The sequence below is a fragment of the Glycine soja genome, chromosome 18 (assembly GCF_004193775.1).
Source record: "Glycine soja cultivar W05 chromosome 18, ASM419377v2, whole genome shotgun sequence".
Taxonomy (NCBI): domain Eukaryota; kingdom Viridiplantae; phylum Streptophyta; class Magnoliopsida; order Fabales; family Fabaceae; genus Glycine; species Glycine soja.
In genome coordinates this window covers 6,762,685-6,786,130 of record NC_041019.1, presented here as the reverse complement: position 1 = coordinate 6,786,130, position 23,446 = coordinate 6,762,685, and the positions used below count along the sequence as shown (strand labels likewise).

Here is a 23,446-nt window from a genome sequence, read left to right as displayed (position 1 = left end):
TTACTTTTGAACAACAAGGATTTTTTGATGTCTAGAGCTACACCAGGTACAATTGAGCTCCTATTTTTTTATAATGTTTGGCTATATTGTAACCATGGTTGACCAAACCCATAGAACTCAGATTACGATCTAGTTGTACCCATATACTCTAATTTCATATTTTAATTGAGTTATTCGATGTTATTCATTTAATCATGTTGTTTTATTGTTTTCTCTTTTAGATTGAAATTGATCACTCTAATTCATAGTTAAGTACGAGTTATTGATCATCTACTTATGATTAACTTACCTGTAAAAACAATAGGGTTTATAGAACTTGCATGATGTGAATGTCCTTTTTACAAACCTCTCTTTTATTCATCCTTAACCCTAAATTAATTTTCAATTGGTCATTTGAGATTTAATTTAACGGAATGAGTGTTTTCAAACCTTAACCATAGACTGGAAATTAATTTAAGAGGTAACCGACAATTAATCATTTACTTATGGTTCTTAATTAAAATTGGAACATGTGAATTCATAATCCGAGCTTATCCTCAATCATACATCTCTTTCTTAAAAATTGTTGCTTAGCTTAATTTGTATTTTTGTGTTACAATTGGTGAAATACTTTCAACACAGGATAAAATTTCCAAAATCATTTAGTTTATCTAATTTGAATTATTTAGGAACATAATTGATCTCTAAGGTACAATTTTTAGACTTTTGAATCCATGACACTACTGTGTAGGATACACTTGTCATCGTGAAATAATATTTTATGCATCAAGTATTGTTTTGATATTTTATTTACTAATAAATTTATCATTTTCATGAGTAAGAAACAAATATTTAGGTCATAATTAGCCTTAAAATTCAAGGCTAATCACTAGGAAAAAAATACAGGAATAGTTTTCAATGCATTCTTAAAATTTATTGTTTTATTATATTAAACGTAAAAGATTTCAAAGTTTATACTTTTCAAAATTTTGACTTTACATTTTTTTTTGGACCTTATCATTTCCTAACTAATATCTTAAAATTTTAATTATTTTGAGAATAAAGATTTGAAATCCTTTTAGCAGAGAAATAGTGAAGAAAAGACTTTAAATTATGCAAGTAAAAAACAATCAAGGTATTGGCTAGAATTAGTTGATACCTAAAAAAAGCTAGAATTACATGATAATAACAATAGAAGAACAGAAAAAATATAATTATTTAGGCAGGCGATATATTTTGCTTATAAAATATTTTAAATACATTAAGATACGAGTGAACTACACAACTCCAATTTTTATTTTTTTTAATGAATTTAGAGGGAATAAAATAAGAGTGTATATATAATCTCATTTATTAATTTAATAATATTATTGTATTTATTTTATTCCTTTCTTTTCAAATTTAAAAATAAAATAAATAGTATTTGCATGAATAACGAAAATAATTTTTATATTGTTAATCAATAATATAACCTGAATATTTTCATAATAATAATCTTTAAAAATTATGAATTATCCTTAAAATTAAACTTTCTTTTTTAAAATTTTTTTATTGCGTTTGCCGGGAGTCGAACCCGGGTCTATTGCTTGGAAGGCAATTATCCTAACCGTTGGACTACAAACGCTCCTTGTCGCACATTTTCTTAAAATTTAAAGTGACTGAATGGAACCATTACATATTACATATTACATAATTAAATAAAAACATGGCCCAACGAGCTATCTAATCCTTTATTTTATTTTTTTAGTTTAATTTAATATTTTATTTTTTAAAAGTTTAATTTATTCTTTTATTTTATTTTTAGGTTTTATTTAATTATTTATCTTTTAAAAATTTATCTTAGTCATTTATTATTTTTATTTAGTTTAATATTTTGATTCATTTAAAATTAAATTTATTAATCATTTAAGAAATAATTTTTTTATTAAAAATGAAGTGAAAGGAAAGAGGATAAAATTGAAAAATAAAATTTATTTTTAAATGACTAATGATATAAATCTTAAATAAAATAAAGGATCATACTAAAAAAATAAGATAAAAAATTAAATTAAACCAAAAAATAAAATAAAATATGAAATAAGTTTTTTAAAAATATAAGACTAAATAAAAAAAACAAAATAAATGAACAAATTAATATTGTTAAAAGATAAAAAAAATAAAATAAACTACCAAATAAGCGATTTAGGCTGAAAACAATAATATGTAAAATAGGTAGCCAAAGGACAAGAATAGCCTCGAACATATTTAAAAATACAAAGGGTTATCCCTATAAAACCCTAGATACATTACTGAAAACCCTGAGAGTGAAACTGCGTCAAACCCTCTCCTCGCCGTCATCGCCGCAGCATTGGCCACCATCAGTTTCTCCGGCTACGTGGTATGCTGTTAGCTTTCCTTCACTTACCTGCTCGTAGTTCTGTTCTTTTTCATGAACTTTTTACTCTATTCTAGTGACTGCACCACCCAATTATAAATCACAGGGTTTATGTTTTATGGACCTAATTCAATTTTGTCAAATTGTTTTGGTTCAGATCTCGGGAAACAACAAATAATCAAAGGTGTTTGCGTAATTTCTTCGCATTTTTTACCATTGAATTTAATCATTACCTGACTTTGTTTTTTGCTAAAACCTCGCTGAAATCCATTGTTAAGCTACTCTTTAGCGTGTTATACAAAATTCTCACCTTTAATAATATCAAACCCTTGTTCTTTAATAACATCAACCTTCGATGAGGACGATCTACCACTACTATAATCTCTATAAGTTATTGTCTAGTAGTGATGTATTATTATTAGACTTGTTTATTTAAATATTCTGAACTTTATGATTTACTGTTTTGCTTTATTATATTGTTGAAATATTTAATTAGTATGTTATTCATAGATATTTTGTTATTATTTTTATATGAAGTAGACTCTTACGCGTGTACCAGTCGAGTCTATGGAACTTTCACGAGTCTATATAAACTCTCAAGTTTAATAACCTTGGACCTTAGGCTTCTTTTTCAGACCTCAAGCATCCATGAATTGCGGTTGTTATCCCAGGGAATATCAGCTGTTTCAGCTGTTATAGTTAACAGAGGGAAAATTCCCTCTTTACTCGTCTTTGTTGTGAGTTTGTACCTTATTTTGGGTATTTTTGGGGTTTTAGTCTTTATTTGAAACATAAAAGTTTAGAGCATGAGACTTACTGTTTCTGTCATAAAAAGGAAACCGAGAAAGACTGAGCAGAATGCCTCTACTTCTCTATGATTTGAGTCCACTGACCGGGAATGTTTATGTTGGATTTATAAACTTCTGAATAGCAGCTGTGCTGCTGTCCCCTAAAGGCCTATTGTATTTTTGGGACCATCTACACCATGCCACTATTTGTGATTGATAAATAGGCTGCTCTTATCTAGAACTGCAGGAATCAATTCGGCTTATTTACATTTAACTTCTACTTGTAGTTTTTTGTATATTTTAAATCAACTTATTTTGGGTTGCTTTGGGAACAGTTGCAGAATGGAGTCAAATCAGGCAGCTTCTTCTATGGAAGTTGAGACTGTCCCATCTGAAGCCAAACTTTTGCCACCAAAGCCAAAGTTTGAGCCTTTGAAGCCTCATGAGATGTCTGATGGTCAGGTACAGTTCCGCAAGGTGAATGTTCCACCTCATCGTTATACCCCTCTCAAGAAAGCTTGGATGGACATCTATACTCCCATATATGAACAGATGAAAATTGATGTTCGTATGAATTTGAAGGCTCGTAGAGTGGAGCTGAAGACAAGGCCTGATACACCTGATATTAGTAACCTGCAAAAATGTGCTGATTTTGTCCATGCTTTCATGCTGGGTTTTGATGTCATAGATGCCATTGCTCTTTTGCGTTTGGATGAGCTCTACATCGAGTCCTTTGAGATCAAGGATGTTAAAACTCTTCGAGGCGATCACTTGTCTCGTGCTATTGGAAGGTTATCTGGTAAAGGTGGTAAAACAAAGTTCGCAATTGAGAATGCATCAAAGACAAGGATTGTGATTGCTGACACCAAAATTCACATATTGGGATCTTTTGCCAACATAAAGATTGCCAGGGACTCTCTCTGTAGCCTGATCCTGGGATCACCCGCAGGAAAGGTGTATTCAAAACTTAGAGCAGTTACTGCCAGATTGGCAGAAAGGTTTTGATCTTCTTCTAATCAATTACAAAACAGGATCATTTTTCTGTTCCCATAGAGTTTTCTATAATTTCTCTTAGATCAAGTATGATGTGGATGAGGTATTGTGAGGAGGTTGCTTCGGTTCATTCAATTCAGCTATTTGTTAAGTTCAAACCAAAGTTGTGGGTGTAAGAGCATCTCTGTAAAAGTGAAGTTTTGCCTGTGAACTTGAATACATTACATTAGTATAGATTAGAGTAATTTATGAATGTTTACTGATTGATTGTTACAGAAAAAAACTGGTTAAGTTCTGTCTCCCAATTTGCCTGGTTAAGTTTTGCCTGTGAACTTGAATACATTACATTAGTATAGATTAGAGTAATTTATGACTGTTATGCTCTAATCTATATATACAAGCAATTAAGATGAATTGTACTCACTCAATTTCATATCTATCTAGATATATAGTAAATTCATAGGCTGGCAATTGAGCTACGAAATAAACCTAATTAATTTCATATCTATCTAGATATATAGTATGATGTCTTGGATGCAAATTCCATCATACCAATTTTACATGCACCGCTCAGAGGCTTTTTTTACTATTTGGGGTAATTATTATTTTTTTCAAAATTATCAAACGGAGACACTTTTTGAATTAATTTTCATATTAGCATAATTTTTTATATGGGAATTAATTCAAAAAGTGTTTCCATTTGATAATTTCGAAAACATATTACCCCCAACCCCGCTCAGCAGATTGTATTATACATTATTAGTAATCTGGTTGATTATGACAGATTATTTTCGAAATTGCTAATAAAAATATTGAGAAGGATTATGGGAAGTGCTGGAGTGGAGAACCACTTACACGGTTTAGACATTGTATGTTTTTACCAAGCCACACATCTTATTATATCCATATTAAAACAAATGACGCTTTTAATCCATGAAGATATTAAAGATTTGAGCTAAATCTTGACGTACTAATTTGCATTTATTACATTGTTACAACATTTACTGTGAATTACATTATTCATAATAACATCAATAATAATGTATAAATATCAAAATTTAATATGATTAAAAACACTGAAAATTAAAATAAAGAAATATAAAATTACTTGACATAGTTTTTCTTGAAAAAAGTCATATTAATATATGACATTATTAATATTAGTAGCACCGTAGCAGGGACATAATTAAAACAAATTAAAAAAATATTTATAGAAAAAAATTAATAATAAATATTTTTATAAAACTCATTATTGATTAAATAATCATCTATTGGAAATTAGATATATAAATTATTGTGAAAAAATGACCTCCTTTAATACATTCCTGTATCCGTCCATGATGAATTTAATAAATATTTGCTATAAAATTTATATTTGACAGAGTAGCCAATTTTGATGCCTTTTACATGAAAAAAATTCCCCTCAATTCCTTACCCGAATAACTCAGCCCGAACTCGATATGGGTTAATGTCGGGTCGGGTTGAGTTCACCCACCGAGTTATAATCATTATTTTTTCTGAATTAGGTTTTAGACACAATCTTCAGTTTTCATTCTTAACCTCATCTCTCACTCTCGACTCGTCTTCTCGCGCCGCCGCCGCCGCCGCCGCCGCCACCGCACACCGCTTCCATCGGCGCCATCGTAACCGTCTCTTTCTTCACGTGAGTTATTTCTCCTTTTCGATTTTTATTTCCATGTATTCAATTGTAAAAGGGCTTTGGTGGGTTTATGAATCTTTGGAAAAAGAAATTTGGTGGGTAATATACTCCTGTTCAGGATGCTGTTGTGTTTAATGTCGTTGGTCTGTTTTAGGATTGTTTCTTAAGAGAAAACGGTAGGCTACTGAAAAATGCTTACTTGTTCAGGGAAACTTATATGCCCAAATGTTTTACAAATCGAATAGGTGTTCAGAAGAATTCTGTATCGTGCCTTATAGTAGAACCCAGTGTGATATGTTATTTTTAAATCATTCTTTTGGTTGATGTATAGTACTTTATGCCTTTGATGAAGAGTTCACTGTAGAATCCTGAATCTATAAATCAATATGGTAGTGTGCTCCTTGCCTTTACAAAACTAGCAAGACTGGATGTTTGAAGGACCTGTGTAGGTGATTTATTTTGGGTCCATCTTTACAAAAATGAGATTCAAGCTCACAATCTATGAACATAGCACGTCATTGCATCGATGATGGGTGGAATAATAGGTGTAGAGTGTGATTGTGTGCCCCTGTGTCTGCCTTTAAGCATGGTTTCATGATTTGATGCAAGGCAGTGTGAGAAAATAATTCCAGGAGTCACTTCGCAGGAACTGGTTTTTTAGCTGTTTGTTTAAACGGAATAATTAATTACTATTGGAATTATATGAGTGAATGTGAAGTTTAATAGTATTACTTGCTTCTATTTGCCGAGTAGAAAAAAAATATTAGAAAAAACTCTATTGCCATAAACTTCACCTTTTATGTCTTTTGGTTCATTATAAATTTAACTTTATGTTTGCTTGCTTTTTCTTTTGGTTCAGGATCAACCTTGAGGTTTTTTTTCTTTTTTAATTTCCTTTAATGAAATATAAACAAAATTATTTTTTTTATCAACAAAAGTATGTATATATATTATTAATAATGATTGATAGTTGTTAGCAGTACCAGAGCTACTATTTCTGTACATACTATCACACTATTACCATCACTGTTCCGGTTTGGGATTCTAATATATTCTGAATGCAGTATATATTAGAGTGCCAAAACACTGTGATGTAGAGCATGATAAATCCCACCCACAAAAGACCTTATCCCAACCACCCCAAGAGCCTCCACATCCACCATGAAATTTGATGCCACACTATTACCATCACTGTTCCGGTTTGGGATTCTAATATATTCTGAATGCAGTATATATTAGAGTGCCAAAACACTGTGATGTAGAGCATGATAAATCCCACCCACAAAAGACCTTATCCCAACCACCCCAAGAGCCTCCACATCCACCATGAAATTTGATGCCAAGGCCAGTTCACTTTCCAGCTGATCCCTTCTCCATAATAGATTCCATTCCCAGGTACCATCTACCAGTCGCCCCATCTGATAAATAAACTGTTGTCTTTGTTCTGAGATACAATAAAGGCGCTGATATTTGTCCATCATACAGATTCCAGTGTCAAGCCATCCATCCTCCCAAAATCTAACGTTTGATCGTTTGATCTGCACCCGATACTCCATTTTATATTCTCATTGAACCATCTTCCCTCCTCATTAGAGCCACATACAGCACCTAGATTACGCCACCATATGGATTCTTTGTTACTTCTCCTGTTGCTGGCTAGATTCCTCTATCCACCATACTTCGACTCCAGTATTTTCCCCCCATAATTTACCTTGGTAGTGGAATACATTCCATCGCCACTTTCCAAGTAAAGCATAATTAAACTTTTTCAGTTCCCGAATGCCCAATCCTCCTCTCTCCTTTGGAAGACAAATTGTCTCCCAAGTGATCCATGGGATTTTCTTATGCTTCACATCGCCTCCCCAAAGAAACCTTTGCTGCAGACCCTCCAGCTTAGACACAACCTTCTTGGGAACTGTGAAGAAGAAAAATAGAAGATAGGAATTGAATTGAGTTCAGGACTAACTTTATCAAAATCACCCTTCCCCCAAAAGAGAGATGTCTCTATCTCCACTTATTTAATCTCTTTTCACACTTCACAATGATTGGGTCTCATGTTTCGCTCCGCCTTGGGTTAGCTCCAATGGGGATCGCCAAGTAAGAAAAGGGCAACGGCAGCAATCTAGAATTCAATGTGTCTGCAGCAATTTTCACCCACTCCTCAGACACTCCGAAGGCCCCAAAGCAGCTCTTGGCAAAGTTAATCTTCAGACCTGAAACTAGCTCTAAGCTTCGTAGCGTAGTCTTGATGGCAGCCACATTAGACATGGAATTATAATAAAGAAATAACAAGCGTTGGTTTTTCTGGTGTTAACATGTGGTGTGGTCTCATGTTCACAGCAGAAGTGGATTTGGCTTGTTTACATTTAACTTCTATGTTTCCATTTTGTATATTTTAGTTTCAACATTTGGTTTTTCTCTTGGAACAGTTGCAGAATGGAGTCAAATCAGGAAGCTTCTTCCATGGAAGTTGAGACTGTCCCATCTGAAGCCAAACTTTTGCCACCAAAGCCAAAGTTTGAGCCTTTGAAGCCTCATGAGATGTCTGATGGTCAGGTACAGTTCCGCAAGGTGAATGTTCCACCTCATCGTTATACCCCTCTCAAGAAAGCTTGGATGGACATCTATACTCCCATATATGAACAGATGAAAATTGATGTTCGTATGAATTTGAAGGCTCGTAGAGTGGAGCTGAAGACAAGGCCTGATACACCTGATATTAGTAACCTGCAAAAATGTGCTGATTTTGTCCATGCTTTCATGTTGGGTTTTGATGTCATAGATGCCATTGCTCTTCTGCGTTTGGATGAGCTCTACATTGAGTCCTTTGAGATCAAGGATGTTAAAACACTTCGAGGAGATCACTTGTCTCGTGCTATTGGAAGGTTGTCTGGTAAGGGTGGTAAAACAAAGTTTGCAATTGAGAATGCGTCGAAGACAAGAATCGTGATTGCTGACACCAAAATTCACATATTGGGATCTTTTGCCAACATAAAGATTGCCAGAGATTCTCTTTGTAGCCTGATTCTAGGATCACCAGCAGGAAAGATGTATTCAAAACTAAGGGCAGTTACTGCTAGATTGGCAGAAAGGTTTTGATCTTCGCATAATCATGACATTACAAGATCATTTTTTTTGTTCGCATAGATTTTTTAATGATTTCTGTGAGATCAAGTATGATGAGGATGAGTTCTTGTGGGAAGTTGCTTCAAGTTCAAATCAATGTTGTGAGTGTAAGCATAGATGTGTAAGTGAAGTTTTGCTCGTGAACATGAATACATTAGTGTAGATTAGAGTTATTTATGAATATTTACTGTTTGATTGTTACAGAAAATCCTGATAGGTTCTGTCTCCCAATGTGCCGAGTTCATTATCAAGGGGCAAGGGCTAATCGATGATAAATTATTATTACCTTTTGTTTTTCTTTGGGGCTTCAGTACAAGTATATTACCCCTTGAAATTATCGTTATTCATTTTTATTTTTAATTTGCCTGTTGAGTCAATCTTTGCTCCAAACATGCAAATAACAATACTAGTAAACTCAATACGACCGAATTCGGGTCACGGTCAAGTTTTTCTATATGTAATAGTGTGTGGGTGGGTGAGTTTAGGGATATAAATTTTCAACTCAACAACAATAATCATTAAATTACAGTAGTTAAACTGTGAAGTTAAGTTTACACTCGTATTAAAAATATGTTTGGTTCTTAAATTTCCTAGTTTCTTAAAACTTGCATAAATTATGTATTATGTTAAAATGTGCTTGATATACAGTTTAAAAAATTTAAGATTGAAAAAGAAAAAAAAAAGAACAGGGTGGTGCAAGGGACGACTTTTTTCCAATCATGGGAGCAAAGTTAGGAACCAGATTTTTGTCCCTCGGTGTGTTTGGTATAGTAGATTTAAGAAGGAAGGATCAAGAGAGGAATGAAAAGATATCAAAATTAATCTCTTCCATGAAAATGAAGATGTTTTAATTAAAAAGACACAAGTGTTTGTCAAATAATTTTAATTAAGCTGAATAGAATACGTTAATTATTATAAATCTTTTAATATTATCTTTGATTTCTATCAATAACTTTTTTTAAAAAAATAATTGTCCAAATTAGCACCTCATTTACTCATTAAAGCCCAAAGCTTTTTCTTCTTTCTTCTAAAAGTGAAGGAAAGAAAATATTGAATGGAACTCAATCTCTTACATGAAAAATGAAGATATTTAAATTAAAAAGACACAAGTTTGGCAAGGAGTTTTAGTTATGTTGAATAGAATACGTTAATTATTATAATTTTTTTGATATTATCTTTGATTCTTATCAATAATTTTTTTAAAAAATTGTCCAAATTAGCACCTCATTTGCTCATTAAAGCCCAAAGCTTTTCTTCTTTCTTCTCAACAAATTAGCACCTAACACTTTGTTTGGTTTGAGGAGTGATTTAGAAGAGAAGAATTACCTGTGAATAATATATTCAATGCCTACCTACAAAAACTACCTATGAAAATGATTGGTAGGATAATTACCCACTTAGTTGATATAAAATATGGTGTTCAAAACACGCACAACAAAATAAAAAAGATTTATTTTGCATCTAAATTATATTGAAACAAACGACATACTAAATATGTACCTATTGATTAGTTCTTGAAGCATGAAAAATTTTCTTCAATAGTGTGAAGATTTTGCATGTATCTATATCAAGAATGATCTCTATTCGTCAACAACTTTGATAGATGGAATAATAATCTTAAAATATTGGTGCTACGAGAGAATGAGAAGAAAAGTGATAATTTTGATCTTCAACGTGCGTTGTATTTGTAGCATGCCGTAGAAAATAAATTTTCAATAAAATCGAAACCACTACTCATAATATCTTATCTTTTAAGCTATTTAAAAATATTATTTGTTGTTACTTTCTGATATTAACCATTTAGCAATTGAAAATTGGAATAATAATTAACCAAGTCCAACTTGTACGTAACACCTTTTTTAAACCTAATTCCAAACATGAGATCCCCACATTTGTTTCTTTTCTTTTATCAAATATTTTTAATTATTTATATTATTTATATTTTCAATGCTAGCAAAAAATATAATAATATTTTACTTAGGAAATAAATTAATCATTTGATCATATTAAATTCTCTAATTTAATTAATAATCAAACATTAAAATAATTTCTTTAACAAAAATTAGAACACTCGTTTGTGTGTGACCCCATAAATTCAATACTAAGCCGATAATATATTAATCAAATTAATATAGTAATCAAGGTAAACATCTAGTAACACTCCTTAACATCCGGATAACATGAAGTAACATTTTACTTTCAAGAACCATTAGATGAATAGTATAAACATTTCTTCCATTTTTAGAGTTCTAGGTTAACTCTAGAGTATGGTATTACTCTCAAACTCTATTGAGTTAACTTATAATAATTTAAAAAACTTATTTCTTCTTTCATTTAATTTTCCTTGTCAGGATATAATTTTATTCATAAAGTTCAAACTCATTACCAAGAGTTGATGGGTTCCTTCTTGTGATTAATCATTAATTCTACAAGTATTTAATCATATCAATTATCCATTCAACAAGTGCTCCAAAACATTATGTGTTTGGAATTAAAATATAATAAATAACCTGTTAATTACTATAACAATCTCTGGTCAAAGAAAACTATCAAATCTCTTCTAGAGAATTTTCTATTGATAATTTATGGTAAATTTAACCATTAAAAAATTTCAATTGAGTTAGCTAAATGATCACAATCACATGTAGACATGACAATGAAACCCGTATTTGTGGGTATCCGCCCAAATCCGTCCTGATTTTGACGAAGAATATCCAAGTTGATCGGGTATGGGTTCGGGTTCAGGGATTACCCGATTTTTTTAATCGGGGTCGGGGACGAGGATGTCACTACCCGTCCCATACTCATTTCCGTACCCACCCCGATGATGAAATTATTAAAATTTTATTAATTACTTGTTATTTTTTTTTATAATTTTTACATAATTTAAGATTTTTTTCTTGATAATTTTTGTAGACAAATGCATTGCAAATACAAGTAGTTAAAAATAAATATGTAACAATTAAATTTTTTTAAAATTAGATTTTCAATATAATTTTTTTACTAAAAAAACTTTTTTACAAATCTGAACCGAGGATGGGGCGAGGACAGGAATACTTGATACCCAACGGTATCGAGACGAGTACGGATATATGCTGGGTAGTCGGGGTCGGGGAACTAGGGAGGCAATACCTATCCCCATCCCACCCTGTTGTCATGTCTAATCATGTGTGACTCATTTATATATGTAAATTAATAAATGAGATCTATTAATATTTATCTAATAAATACTTTCACATATATATTAATCTATCTGGATTATTGATGTCCTATTTACAATAATTCTATGATCAAGAACAATTTAGATTTAAGTTAAAAAAAAGAATTTATTTCTTATTATCATAATTTCCATTATGGTAACAAGTCTTTAATTTTAATAAAATATATTATCAAAAATATTTAATCAAATAGTAAAATATAACAATAAAAACAAAATAATATTTTATTATTAAAACTAAAATTAATTACATGATGACTTGGATCATAAAAATACTAAATTATTTCCATCAATGACTATGGGCTCATGTTTGAATAATTACCTACAAATTTTAATGGAAGACAGATGTGGGTTGATTACCTTAATACTCAACCCTACCCATAATAATAATAATCCACCAAACAAAACAAAATAGTGTTTGATATTTGTTAAGATATATCGTTCTTTAATTCAAAAAAAGAAAATTACATTTCTTATAGAGATAAATCATGATCTTTATCTTTGTTTGCTTAGAGATAGATAATGTGCCATAATAAATAAATAAAAACATTGCATTCCTTATTTGCTTCTTTTCTGATTTTTCTCTATCAAAGTTTTATCATTGGATGAGTTGTACATTGAGTCCTTTGAGACCAAGGATGTTAAAACACTTCGAAGCGATCACTTGTCTCATGCTTTTTGAAATGTTGCCTAGTAAATGTGGTAAAACAAAGTTGGCAATTGAGAATGCGTCAAAGACAAGGATTGTGACTGCATAGGTGGTATTAGACTCAAATTTTTTTAAATAAAATTTTAAATTCAAATTTTGTGAATAAAAAAATGTTACTATAACTTGAAAGGAAATATTTCAATAAAAATATCAATCAAATTTTTCAGCAGTAAAGATTAATCATATGGTGGCAAAAAAAACATTAAAAAATAACAATACAAAAAATTCGTTTGTGGCTAAAAGTAATGTGTTCAAAATGTTGAGAAGATAATTTAAAAGCTAAACACTATGGTTGGATTTGGATTAAAAGATTTGGGAGGGAGAAAATGTGTGATTTTCATCTATTTAGTTGGAAAAGGAACCGAAAAGAGAAGTTGTAGCCCCACCGGAGATTTCCTTTTTTATTTGCCATGAAAGAGATGATTTTTGGTGTCTCTCTTTTTCTTCTTAGGTTTTGTAAAGAATTTAAAAAAAACGTGTAAAGAAAAAATGACGAAATAAAAAAATACATTTTTAATTAGTATAAAAATATATTTTCATACGATTTTTTTTCATTCCCCTTTCCACCTATCCAAACTTTGTTTTCATATAATTTTAAACATTTTTCTTTCCCTCCTATATCTATTCTTTAATAACATTTTTTCCACTATCTTTTCCCTCTATAATCAAAATAAAAAACAAGAGTCATGTTTCATATTATAATGAAGAGTGAGAAGGGAGGAGATATTTATTAGCCAGTTGATTTTAAAAAATGAGACAACATACGAATATCTCTTACTAATCATAATTTTCATATTTTTATTTTTTAATACCATTAGACCTTTAAATTTTGAGGCCTGTTGGTCGTTCACAATATAATTTAGTTATGTCAGTGTCCTTCCAAATTTTTTATTTCTTCATATACCGCATTCATATATTCAGTTGATAGTCTCATAAAATAAATCAAATTTTCGCCTAACTTGGTTAGTTAATAGTCCTTCTTTGTTCTTATGATGTGTATTGAAATCACCTTGCAGCCAATGAAGCGACGTCTGTTGTGATCATGCATATCCTAAAATCTAAACTAAATTTCTTCAACCTCTATATAAATAGAAACATTGAGTTAGTTTTTTCAATTGAATAGAAACATTCCTTAAAGTATGAACAACTCACACAATAAATGCCATCATGTCTATAATTTAGAATTTGTAATTGAATTGGCTAAAAGTAAAAATTGTTTCAAGTAATAAATCAATCAATTTCCAAAATAAACGTTGTTTCTAGCCCCCAAAAAGAAACCCAGCTGCCTGTTCCTCATTGCCATTGAATAATTGAAGAGCTTGTATAACTGCATTTCTTTCAAATCCCAATTCAACAAGCTTTGCAACTTTGGCTTCAAACTCAGAATCCTACAACCATAAAAGACTACATCAGGAAAAAACCTCAACAAGTGAAATCAGTAACCATCAAATACAATCACAACATGAATGTAGGTATAATACATAAACTGACAGTAATCTGAGCACAGTTTTAATTTAACACTTAAAAACTGGCGTTTACTTTTAAATCTGGAAAGATTTAAAAGTGCTATGCAGTGCACACTACATTTTCGCCTTATTTTCAACCATATACTGTTAATTTGTTTTTGCCTTATTGTTTGAGGTAATATACACTACATTTTGCATTATCAACCAATAGACCAACAGTATAATAAATACATCCCATTGTGAGTAAATCTTCTACTTAGTCCTCCAAAGATTATAGAGTTATCATATTAGTCATGCAAAAAAATTTCTACTAAATCTTTCAAAAATACAAATATATGGTTTAGATCTATAAAAGACTATGGTGAAAATATCTTTAAAAACTAATACAGTGACTAGTTAATCCTTAGAGAACCATGCACTACTTGAAATTTATTTTACCACCAGAAGGGAATGAACACCGATAATCATATTCATGGACAGTCAAGTACAAGAGTTAAAATACAAAGTACAAAACTGAAACATTGATACTTGAAAGCATACCTTAGTCCTGTCACCAGAAGCTCCACCTGAAAAATGAGTAGAAATAAAAAGTTATTTTTTTAAGGAAATGTGAAATTTGATATTGGAAGAAAAATGAACTTAATTTTATTGACAACTGCAAAATAAATTCCTCATCAACACTTCATAAGTAAAGAGCAATTTATCTAGATAAATTGCAAGCTTACAACGCTTGCATTGGGTTGAAATTTGATTGAACTAACCAATTGAACCCCAAAATTGGACAAATACAAAAATGAATTTTTCGGCATATTTTATGCTCTAAATAAACAAAAATGATTTTTCCCATAGCAGAATTTTAAACAATCTCCAGTACTAACCAGAAGAGTGGCCTCCTGTTGATGGATTATTGCTGCCTGATGCAACCTGGGGATATAAATATTTAAGAGAGAAAAACAACTGTCATTGTCTCCAAAACAAAATGACGAAGCAAACCAGAAACACTAATAATTTATGACTATGTATCATTGTTTAAAAATTTTACTTCATTCCTTTTAAAGAGAGTACATTTGTCATAGGAACTCGGGAATAGTAATTGCAGATTTGAACTTTTAACGGACCATAACAATGTTTTCAGTTCACACATTATCACCAAGTCACAATCTATACTCAACAATCATATCCAGGGAAATATGACTTACTTTCAACTACTTCCATTTCTTATTTTCAGTTCACATTATCACTAAGTAACAATCAAAAGCAGTGGCCAATTTAAGATCGAATATGGAAAATCATATCCAGGGAAATGACTTACTTTCAATAACTCGAGTCAACAATCAACATAAAAAGTGACATTCTTACCCATATGGAAAAAAGAAAAGGAAAATGATAATGGCAATCAAAATCCTACTTATTAAACATCTCTCCTTTTGGTTGCAGGAAAAAAAAGTAAGGATGCTACTTGACACCTTGGTCTGGAAATCAAAATATATTTAGTGTGCCAATACCCTGCCATGGGATATTTTCATCCCTTCATATATGCTATGAAACATCTATTTTATAATATAATTATCAAAACATTAAGAACAATGACAGCATTTGATCCTAGAAGCAGAATAAAGCATTACAGTTTCAACTCAGTTGCTTAAAGAAAAGCTTATAATTAAAAGTATGCTTACTTGACCACCAGAGCCTGAAGCTTCCTTAGCATACTTTTCCTCGTCTAGAAACCGAGATGGTATGTCTTTCTCTGAACATGACAACCAAGAAGCTCAATATATAATACAATCTGTAAAGGATTGAATTGAAAAGAGATCTATGCAAACCTTGCAAAAATGGTACAGAAACTTCTCCTCCACCAACTCGCAAAACATTTTCTTTCAAATCAATTATACACTGCAGACAAGAGACACATCTATAAGAATAGCAGCTTAGAGTAAACACTGAAAGCAATGATGTTAAAGAGTTCAACAGAGGATAGTACCTGGTGCTTTCGGAGCATATCCAGTCCAAAGAGAAACTCCATATTGGGAGAATCCAGCACCAAGAATGAGCAAGGGTAAAATATACTCCCAATCTAAAGGAAAATACATACACAAAATAGAAGTTGGAGTGAAAAAATAAAATGGACAAAATATACTGTAAGAGAATGGTTATAGTTTCAACGCAAATTAAAATAAATCAATCTCAAAGTATTAAATTGGAATTGGAATGATTCATTCATAAAGGGGACTCGGAACATTCTTGTATTGGTGATATACGAAGACTGAGGAGAGATGTCATCAAAACAATAATTTACACAAGTGACCTCCTATATACACCAGACACAAGAAAACCAGAAGAAATGGACACCTGCTCATGACTAAACTGCAAACTCATTTCTCCAATCATTTTACCCTTGTGAAAAACATATTAAAAAGAATGGCACAAAACAGCTGTATAGTGAAGGAAGGTAAAGGGTGAGAACTACAATTTTTAAAATTTAAATCACAAACAACAAAGATCCTTCTCAGTAATATATCAATACAATGTGGATAAGCATGTTATACCAAGCAATGGTTTTATATTTCAGTTACTTTTGCTTCATAAGTTAAATGAAAAAATACAATACCCAAATATAATTGATCACCAAATTAGATATCCACAAAAACAAGAGTAAACATATTATTATCCACCTATACTAGCAATCAATAAGATACTCACAACATCAGCAACACAAATTATCCAAAGGATCAGTTCAAACAATACCTTGATTGGAGCTACATGTATACGACCCAATATTTCTGATTGGCCAACTCCATGAGCAATTCCTCTGTAACGCTGATCTAAAAGTCTCAACAATCTGGAAGATAACATGACCGTTACAAAAAATTTCACATATTCAATCTGGTAACTTATGAAACGAATATCTAGAAATACATGAGAATAAGAACACATCATTCATTCAAAAACCAATCAAGACAGAGAGTGACAGGACCCTGAAGGCTCACAAACTAACAACAGTTTGGAGATGAAACTTAAAAAAGGAAGCAATTTAATAGGAACTCAAAATTTTAGATAAGAAAATACGATGGCCAAGCTCTGTAGAAGAAAAGGTAGCCATAAGGCTCACAAAAAATCTTTAATTTCTCTCTGCTATATTTAAGCAACACTAGTCTTCCCCAAAGTCATTCATGCACTTATCTTGCACCTACTGCCATTTTTTTATTTTTTTTTGCATAATTTACAAGCTTAACAAACATCAAACTCCAAAATCATACTTCAGGCTCTTATGTAAGCAGTGTCTAGACAAATATATGATTATATATAATATTCCTTACATTCCTGCACTCTTTTTATCTTCATGGCTTAAATATCTTTTTAGTCCTTCCAAAATTATTTTCTTTTTAGTCCTTGCAAATATCTAAAGTGCTTTAAGGACTAAAAACAAAACAAACATAATTTGCAAGGACTAAAAGCAAAAAAGCACTAAATTGCAAGGACCAAAAATATATTTAAAGCTATTTTCATTCCTTTACTCAAACTACCCGTTTTATGTATGTTGAAAGAAAAAATTGAACGAAGGGAATAAATCTGAATTGTATTTTTTACTTAGGCTTTACTTGAGCAATGTACATATGCCTATGAATATCAGTGGAAAATATTCATCTGATTCAAATATGTATAATTTACATAAAGCATAATGTTGATAATTTACATATAGCACCTAATAAATTTAATCGTTATATGGTATTATAGATGTCTTGGAAGAAAATTCCAGTCAAACAAATTTATCATACCCAAGACGCTCAGCACAGCTTTTTGATATAATGGTAGACTGAGCTCCACTATCCACAAATGCCTGAAACAAAGTGAGAATCGAATTCATGCATATTCCATTTCATAACCAGTCATAGTTGGAAGCAGCAGAGCTAAAAAAAAGCAGGTAAATATGCACTTATTGTGACAAACCACTTACCTTCAATGGGACACCATTAACCTCCATATCAACATACAACATGACCTGAAACATTCCATAAGAACTTGGACATCATTATGAAATTATGAAAAACAAAAAAGCTATTAGCATTGAATACAATGGTTAAAAAATCAGACATACCACTCTAGCAAAAGCTTCAGGATTATGTTCTAATGCAGCAGCCCAATTTTCATCAATCCCTTTCTGTAAAATTAGTCAAAATTGAACAAACATGATACTGTCAATCAGGAAGAGGGAGATTAAGACAAGATCAACTATTACAAACAGTAGCTTTTGAGGACAAGTAATAGGTCGCACATACCATGAAAATCTAATAGAAACTGAGAATGACTAAATATTTATCCACTGCACTAAGCATAAACAAGCACAAATTCACAAATTTTCCGAATTTAATTTGACAAGGCAATGTCAGTCTTTAGCCAAGAACTTCTCATAAACAAACTGGTTAATTAAAGATTCATGGAACAAAGAAATTATATATAAAGAATTAAAGATATTTTTTACCCTTATCATAATTATTTTAAAGTGCTACAGTCTTAATATAATAAAATTAAAATCGATGGACTTGAATGCTAATTGATTAAAAAATCCACAATATCATAAACAATTCACTTGAATCATGGTAAAGTTCTTTAATTCATCATGACCATGTTGCAACAGCAAGAAGCCAAAACTGCCCACCAGTTTCTTGTTACAATAATGACAGACTTTAAATCCAAAATTGGATACAAAAGTCTTCCATGGCAAGTAGTAATGATTATATGTAGTATTACAACAACCTCTGACATTGAAGTCAAAATAATATTCTCATGTAAATATTGAAGACTTATATAGCGCTAGTAGAAACAAAAATGAGAACAATGAGAAAGATGGCGTTTTCTGGTAATGAGTATTCTAAGAAGAGAGCTCAGATGTCATTGGCACAGTTGGGAGACGGTGGGTGGAAGCAATTGGAGCAAGCACCAGAGGGAAGAGTTGCAAGGAATATGATGGTAGGAGGAGGGGTGTAGGTGGAATTGCAGAAACAAGGTGAAGAAGGAACGGAAAAGAAGGTGGGATGCAGAGGCAACGAGAAGGAAAAAATATGGAGAAACAAAAAGTGAAAAAGAGATGCAGAGGTGGGGGCAAATTGGTCTTCACATTTCTTTTTCTCAATGCCATATGAAAGTCTCACCTCCATTTGAGAAGGAATAGCTCCTGTTGGTCCCATGTTCATTAATTTCTTTCCTTCCTCATTTCATTGTTACACCAAACCGGTGAAATACTGTCTATTCTATTTTCACACACTCTAATTCTTTCCACCCATTTCTCTTGAAACAAACATAATGTTAGTGCAAGTTGGGACTTTGTATTAGTTTATTTTGAGCTTAAAATACTTTTTTTGCAGCTTCCTGAGAGAGCTTATGAAAAAGACGCAATTATTTCTCCAAATCAAACATGTACTTAAATTTAGGCGTACAGTACATGGCAGTGCCTGGAAATTTTCATACACTATTAGAAATTGATGTCCTATTGACAGAGGGAATGCATATGTCAAAAGTCAATCTACCAGAGACTTGAGCTGTTTTTATCTCTAAACAAGAAAAAAAGAACTGACCTGGCGGATGGCAGCTTCAATCTTCTTTTGTGCTTCAACATCAAAAGGATCAGCATAAAGAAGAGCCTAGCAAAAAGAAGTCAAATAAACTTTGGAGCAAAGTATACTAACAGAGTGATGGCAAAGTACAATGAATAAAAATGAAGAACTCCAAAGGATTGGAAGGCAAGGCATCTAGTCATGATACAATTGAACTCGAACTCTTGACAAATGTAAAGGAACAATAATGATCATACAGCCTACTTACAAGCTCTTCTTCCTTCTGACGCTTTAATTCATCTCTTTGGTGATGACGCAATCGTAAAACTTCCTGCAATTTGTTCAGATCATTCCCTAAAATAGCTTGTGCCAACTCTGGATCACTCTGTATGTTCCATTATAAAGATGGTTATAATACAGCCAAGCTCAAAAGAAAAGAACCAATATATAAGCAATCATAGATTGTGATTATATGTTTAAAACTGTCTAAAATATACCAAATAGTTTGATATTAAACTACATTTACTGATTTACGCATAAACTGCTAATCAGTAGGGGAGTTCAATAATTTTAATTTATTAAGCATAAGAGTAGCATATCATGTACAAACATCAGATGTTGATAAAGATTAAGTAATAAAACAAATATAACTTACCTGAAAGAGCTGACTCATCAAATTAGAATCATGTCTAATGTGCTGCTGGAAAGAACCAGGGTTGACAGCAGATCCATCAGCATTTAAGCTCAAATCATTCGTAGATCCACTGAAATAATTTAAATTTATTACAAAAAGTATATTAAGATATTGATACTTTATAATTCAATGAAACAAGTTGATATAAAATTATATAACAGTTAAAGTCCACAGTCACGCATCATGTGTTAATAACCCAGCAATTCTATAGCATGCAATGGTTATCTCTCCATTCTTTTACTATTTGTACATTTAATTATTCATACCACAAGAATGCTGAGCAAATGAGAGAAATATATGAAATTATAGAAATAGTGTCTGATCTCATAGAAACAAAGACCGGTAAGTCTCCTTTCAAATGATACCCACTAAACATCTTCCAGACTTCCAATACCTCATTTGCAAAAGTATCACTTGATTTTCTTAGCCCCTACCTTTTACAAATGGCACTCAATTTAGATTAATTTTTTCAACAACACATTAGTGAGTAAAATGTTAGGAGTATGGAGTAAGCTGAGCTACAACCTAGATTTTGTCCTATCACGAAACAAAAATTATCAGAGACTCCACAAACTATATCAATTGTGAAATATCAACTTCTTAAGCCAGCAAAAGTACACAATCATAGTCAAGTCAAAGAGAATCTCCCAGTTCTTTAAATTCTAAATTTCTATCATGTATCAGTTCACTTAACACCTAGAACAACTAGACTATGTGCAGGCATAATAACTAACACCTGAGTACTTTTGGACATCGGCATAAACAGGATGGCACGATTTACAGGTTTTCAAATAGAGGGTCCCCATCTTATCTCATAACAGTGCAATTTTAAATAAATGAAAGGTCATACCTAGAAGCAGTAGCGCCAGCACCAGACACCATCATTAGCAAATCATCATCCTTAACACCAAGAGCACTCAACTTCTCAGAATTCCTCACTTCCTTCCCATTAAACAGAAGCTGCTGTTGTTGAAGAGGCACACTTGTCTTCTCATATCCACAAATTTAGCATCAAACAAACACAATAAGAAACAACAACAAAAAAGGGCCACACAAATTAAAATCAAATAAGATCCAACACCTCATGCACCTTTCAAGTGCCATCTCAAATTAACAAAAGACAAATGAATCCACCACCAAAATCATCAAACAAACTCTCACGTGGGGGTTTGTTTCTAGGTTGTCAAACAATTGAAAAGGCACAACCCAGAATTCCCAACGAAAAACAGTGTTTCCCAAACACCCTCATCAACATTCACAAGAAAGAAAATTGAGACAAAGACAACTTTTTTAAACAGAAAATTCAATTTCTAAGGTAAAAAAGGAGATGGGTAATGGAGAAAAAAAGAAAGAGAAAAAAAAAACTCACCTCAACCTCGAGCAATGCTTTGACGTTTTCCACCTACCCAAAGAGAAAAGAGAATGAAAAACAGTGATGAGAAAAGAGAAAGATGAAGACAAAAAGCAAAAGAAGGATCTTTGATGAGTACAGATTCGTGGGGATCCACATCTAACGTGATGATTTGTTCATCAGCAGTCATGACAGTGATTTTCATCTTCAATTCAACCGTTTCTCTCTCTCTATCTATCTATCTCTAGATTTGTGACGACGATGTTGTTGTTGCTGAAGCAAAAGGTACGAGGGAAAAAGATGGGCTAGTTTTCGATGGGAAGCTGTGATGAGGTGCAAAGAGCAAAGTAAAGACTGTGGGAAGACTAGGCTGTGATGTTAACGTGGGAAGCATTTTAAACTGTGTGACTTGTTGAGGACGTTTGGTTCAATTGGGATTTGGATTTTGGATGGAGTAGTTACTTCTCAACTAAGAAAATCAAAAAATATTTGTAAAAGGATAAGAAGTAAAAGATAAAATAAAAAATAATGAAAGGTGTAAATTTTAACTCTATGATCTAGTTATATAATATCATGCATGTGATAATGATAAAGGGTTTTGACTCTCTATTGAGAATAATTATCTTCATGGATAGTATTTTAAAAAGTTAACTTTTAATGATAATATTTTTTAAGATTTTTTCGTTAATGAAAATGGTTTTTTTATATTTTTTTAAAAAATTTCTTTTAATATGTTGTTTTAATTTTAAGGACGAGCCCTGGTACAGTGGTAAAGTTGTGTCGTGGTAACTTATTGATCATGGGTTCGAAGGGCAATGGGGTACGAAGTTTAATGTTGTTTTAATTTTAATTCTTAATTAAATTTTAATATTTTAGACTCAATTTCCTTATATATTACAAATGCATGATTTTAGTCCTTGGATATCAATCCCCATATTTACAAATGTGCCATTATTCCCAAACATTGTTCCTTACTTATATCTCATGTATATACATCAGGCTATCCTAGCAATAAATAAGACTAGGTTTGATGCCAACTTGCTGCTGCAGTTGTTGTTTCATGTTCAGGTGACAAGAACCACCTTTCACTTGTTGATTACTATCACGGTGAATTTTGTCAAGAGATAAGACAATACAATGAAATTCTTCCCTGAAAGTTCCAATTCAAATTTAAAGAAATTAGTCATGAAAACAAACAAATCATCCCCATAAAGATCATCACGGCTCATAATCTTGATCATAAAACCTCAACCAAAAACCACTTCATTTAAGATTTTCATTAAGAACACCTAAAGAAGCATAAAACCACAGTAAGTGAAAAAAATAATAGAAAACCAAAACAATTAAATGTTATATATTACCATTACCATTTCATCAAAATCATGAAAAAAATGAACCATTATGCATTGATCTAATCTCTATAAGTTGTGCATATAAATGATATAGATGTAACTTGTATTTATTTATACATTAGACAACATTCTAAGGCTAAACTTGATACAATGATATTATCAATCCATATCAAACAAAATATATA

The 23,446-nt window shown here is 31.7% G+C and overlaps 3 protein-coding genes and 1 non-coding gene across 5 annotated transcripts; 2 read left to right on the top strand and 2 right to left on the bottom strand.

Moving 5' to 3' along the window:
• Positions 1–1,531: 1,531 nt before the first annotated feature.
• On the bottom strand, positions 1,532–1,603 carry TRNAG-UCC. The gene has a single exon. It is a non-coding gene; the product is annotated as a tRNA-Gly (tRNA).
• A 666-nt stretch (positions 1,604–2,269) lies between these two features.
• LOC114397696 (RNA-binding protein pno1-like) lies at positions 2,270–4,460 on the top strand. 2 transcript variants are annotated; one of them, XM_028359872.1, is made up of 3 exons: positions 2,296–2,356; positions 2,511–2,537; positions 3,477–4,460. In XM_028359872.1, the coding sequence occupies exon 3, from the start codon at positions 3,484–3,486 to the stop codon at positions 4,144–4,146; it is 663 nt and encodes a 220-aa protein (XP_028215673.1). In that variant the 5' UTR covers positions 2,296–2,356; positions 2,511–2,537; positions 3,477–3,483; the 3' UTR covers positions 4,147–4,460. The 2 variants fall into 2 exon arrangements, with proteins under 2 accessions (XP_028215672.1, XP_028215673.1); XM_028359871.1 differs by lacking the exon at positions 2,511–2,537 and having other exon boundaries at positions 2,270–2,356.
• A 1,189-nt stretch (positions 4,461–5,649) lies between these two features.
• On the top strand, positions 5,650–9,216 carry LOC114397546 (RNA-binding protein pno1-like). The gene is made up of 2 exons (XM_028359630.1): positions 5,650–5,797; positions 8,224–9,216. Exon 2 carries the CDS (start codon positions 8,231–8,233, stop codon positions 8,891–8,893), a length of 663 nt encoding a protein of 220 aa, XP_028215431.1. The 5' UTR covers positions 5,650–5,797; positions 8,224–8,230; the 3' UTR covers positions 8,894–9,216.
• Positions 9,217–13,931: 4,715 nt separating this feature from the next.
• Positions 13,932–22,284, bottom strand: LOC114397607 (protein DNA-DAMAGE INDUCIBLE 1-like). Its single transcript, XM_028359725.1, has 16 exons — positions 22,049–22,284; positions 21,928–21,960; positions 21,409–21,545; positions 20,520–20,628; positions 20,133–20,249; positions 19,886–19,951; positions 18,409–18,471; positions 18,268–18,312; positions 18,089–18,150; positions 17,058–17,151; positions 16,294–16,386; positions 16,136–16,205; positions 15,989–16,059; positions 15,191–15,236; positions 14,853–14,878; positions 13,932–14,234 (listed from the first exon to the last, which is right to left on the bottom strand). Exons 1-16 carry the CDS (start codon positions 22,112–22,114, stop codon positions 14,106–14,108), a joined length of 1,227 nt encoding a protein of 408 aa, XP_028215526.1. The 5' UTR covers positions 22,115–22,284; the 3' UTR covers positions 13,932–14,105.
• Positions 22,285–23,446: the final 1,162 nt, after the last annotated feature.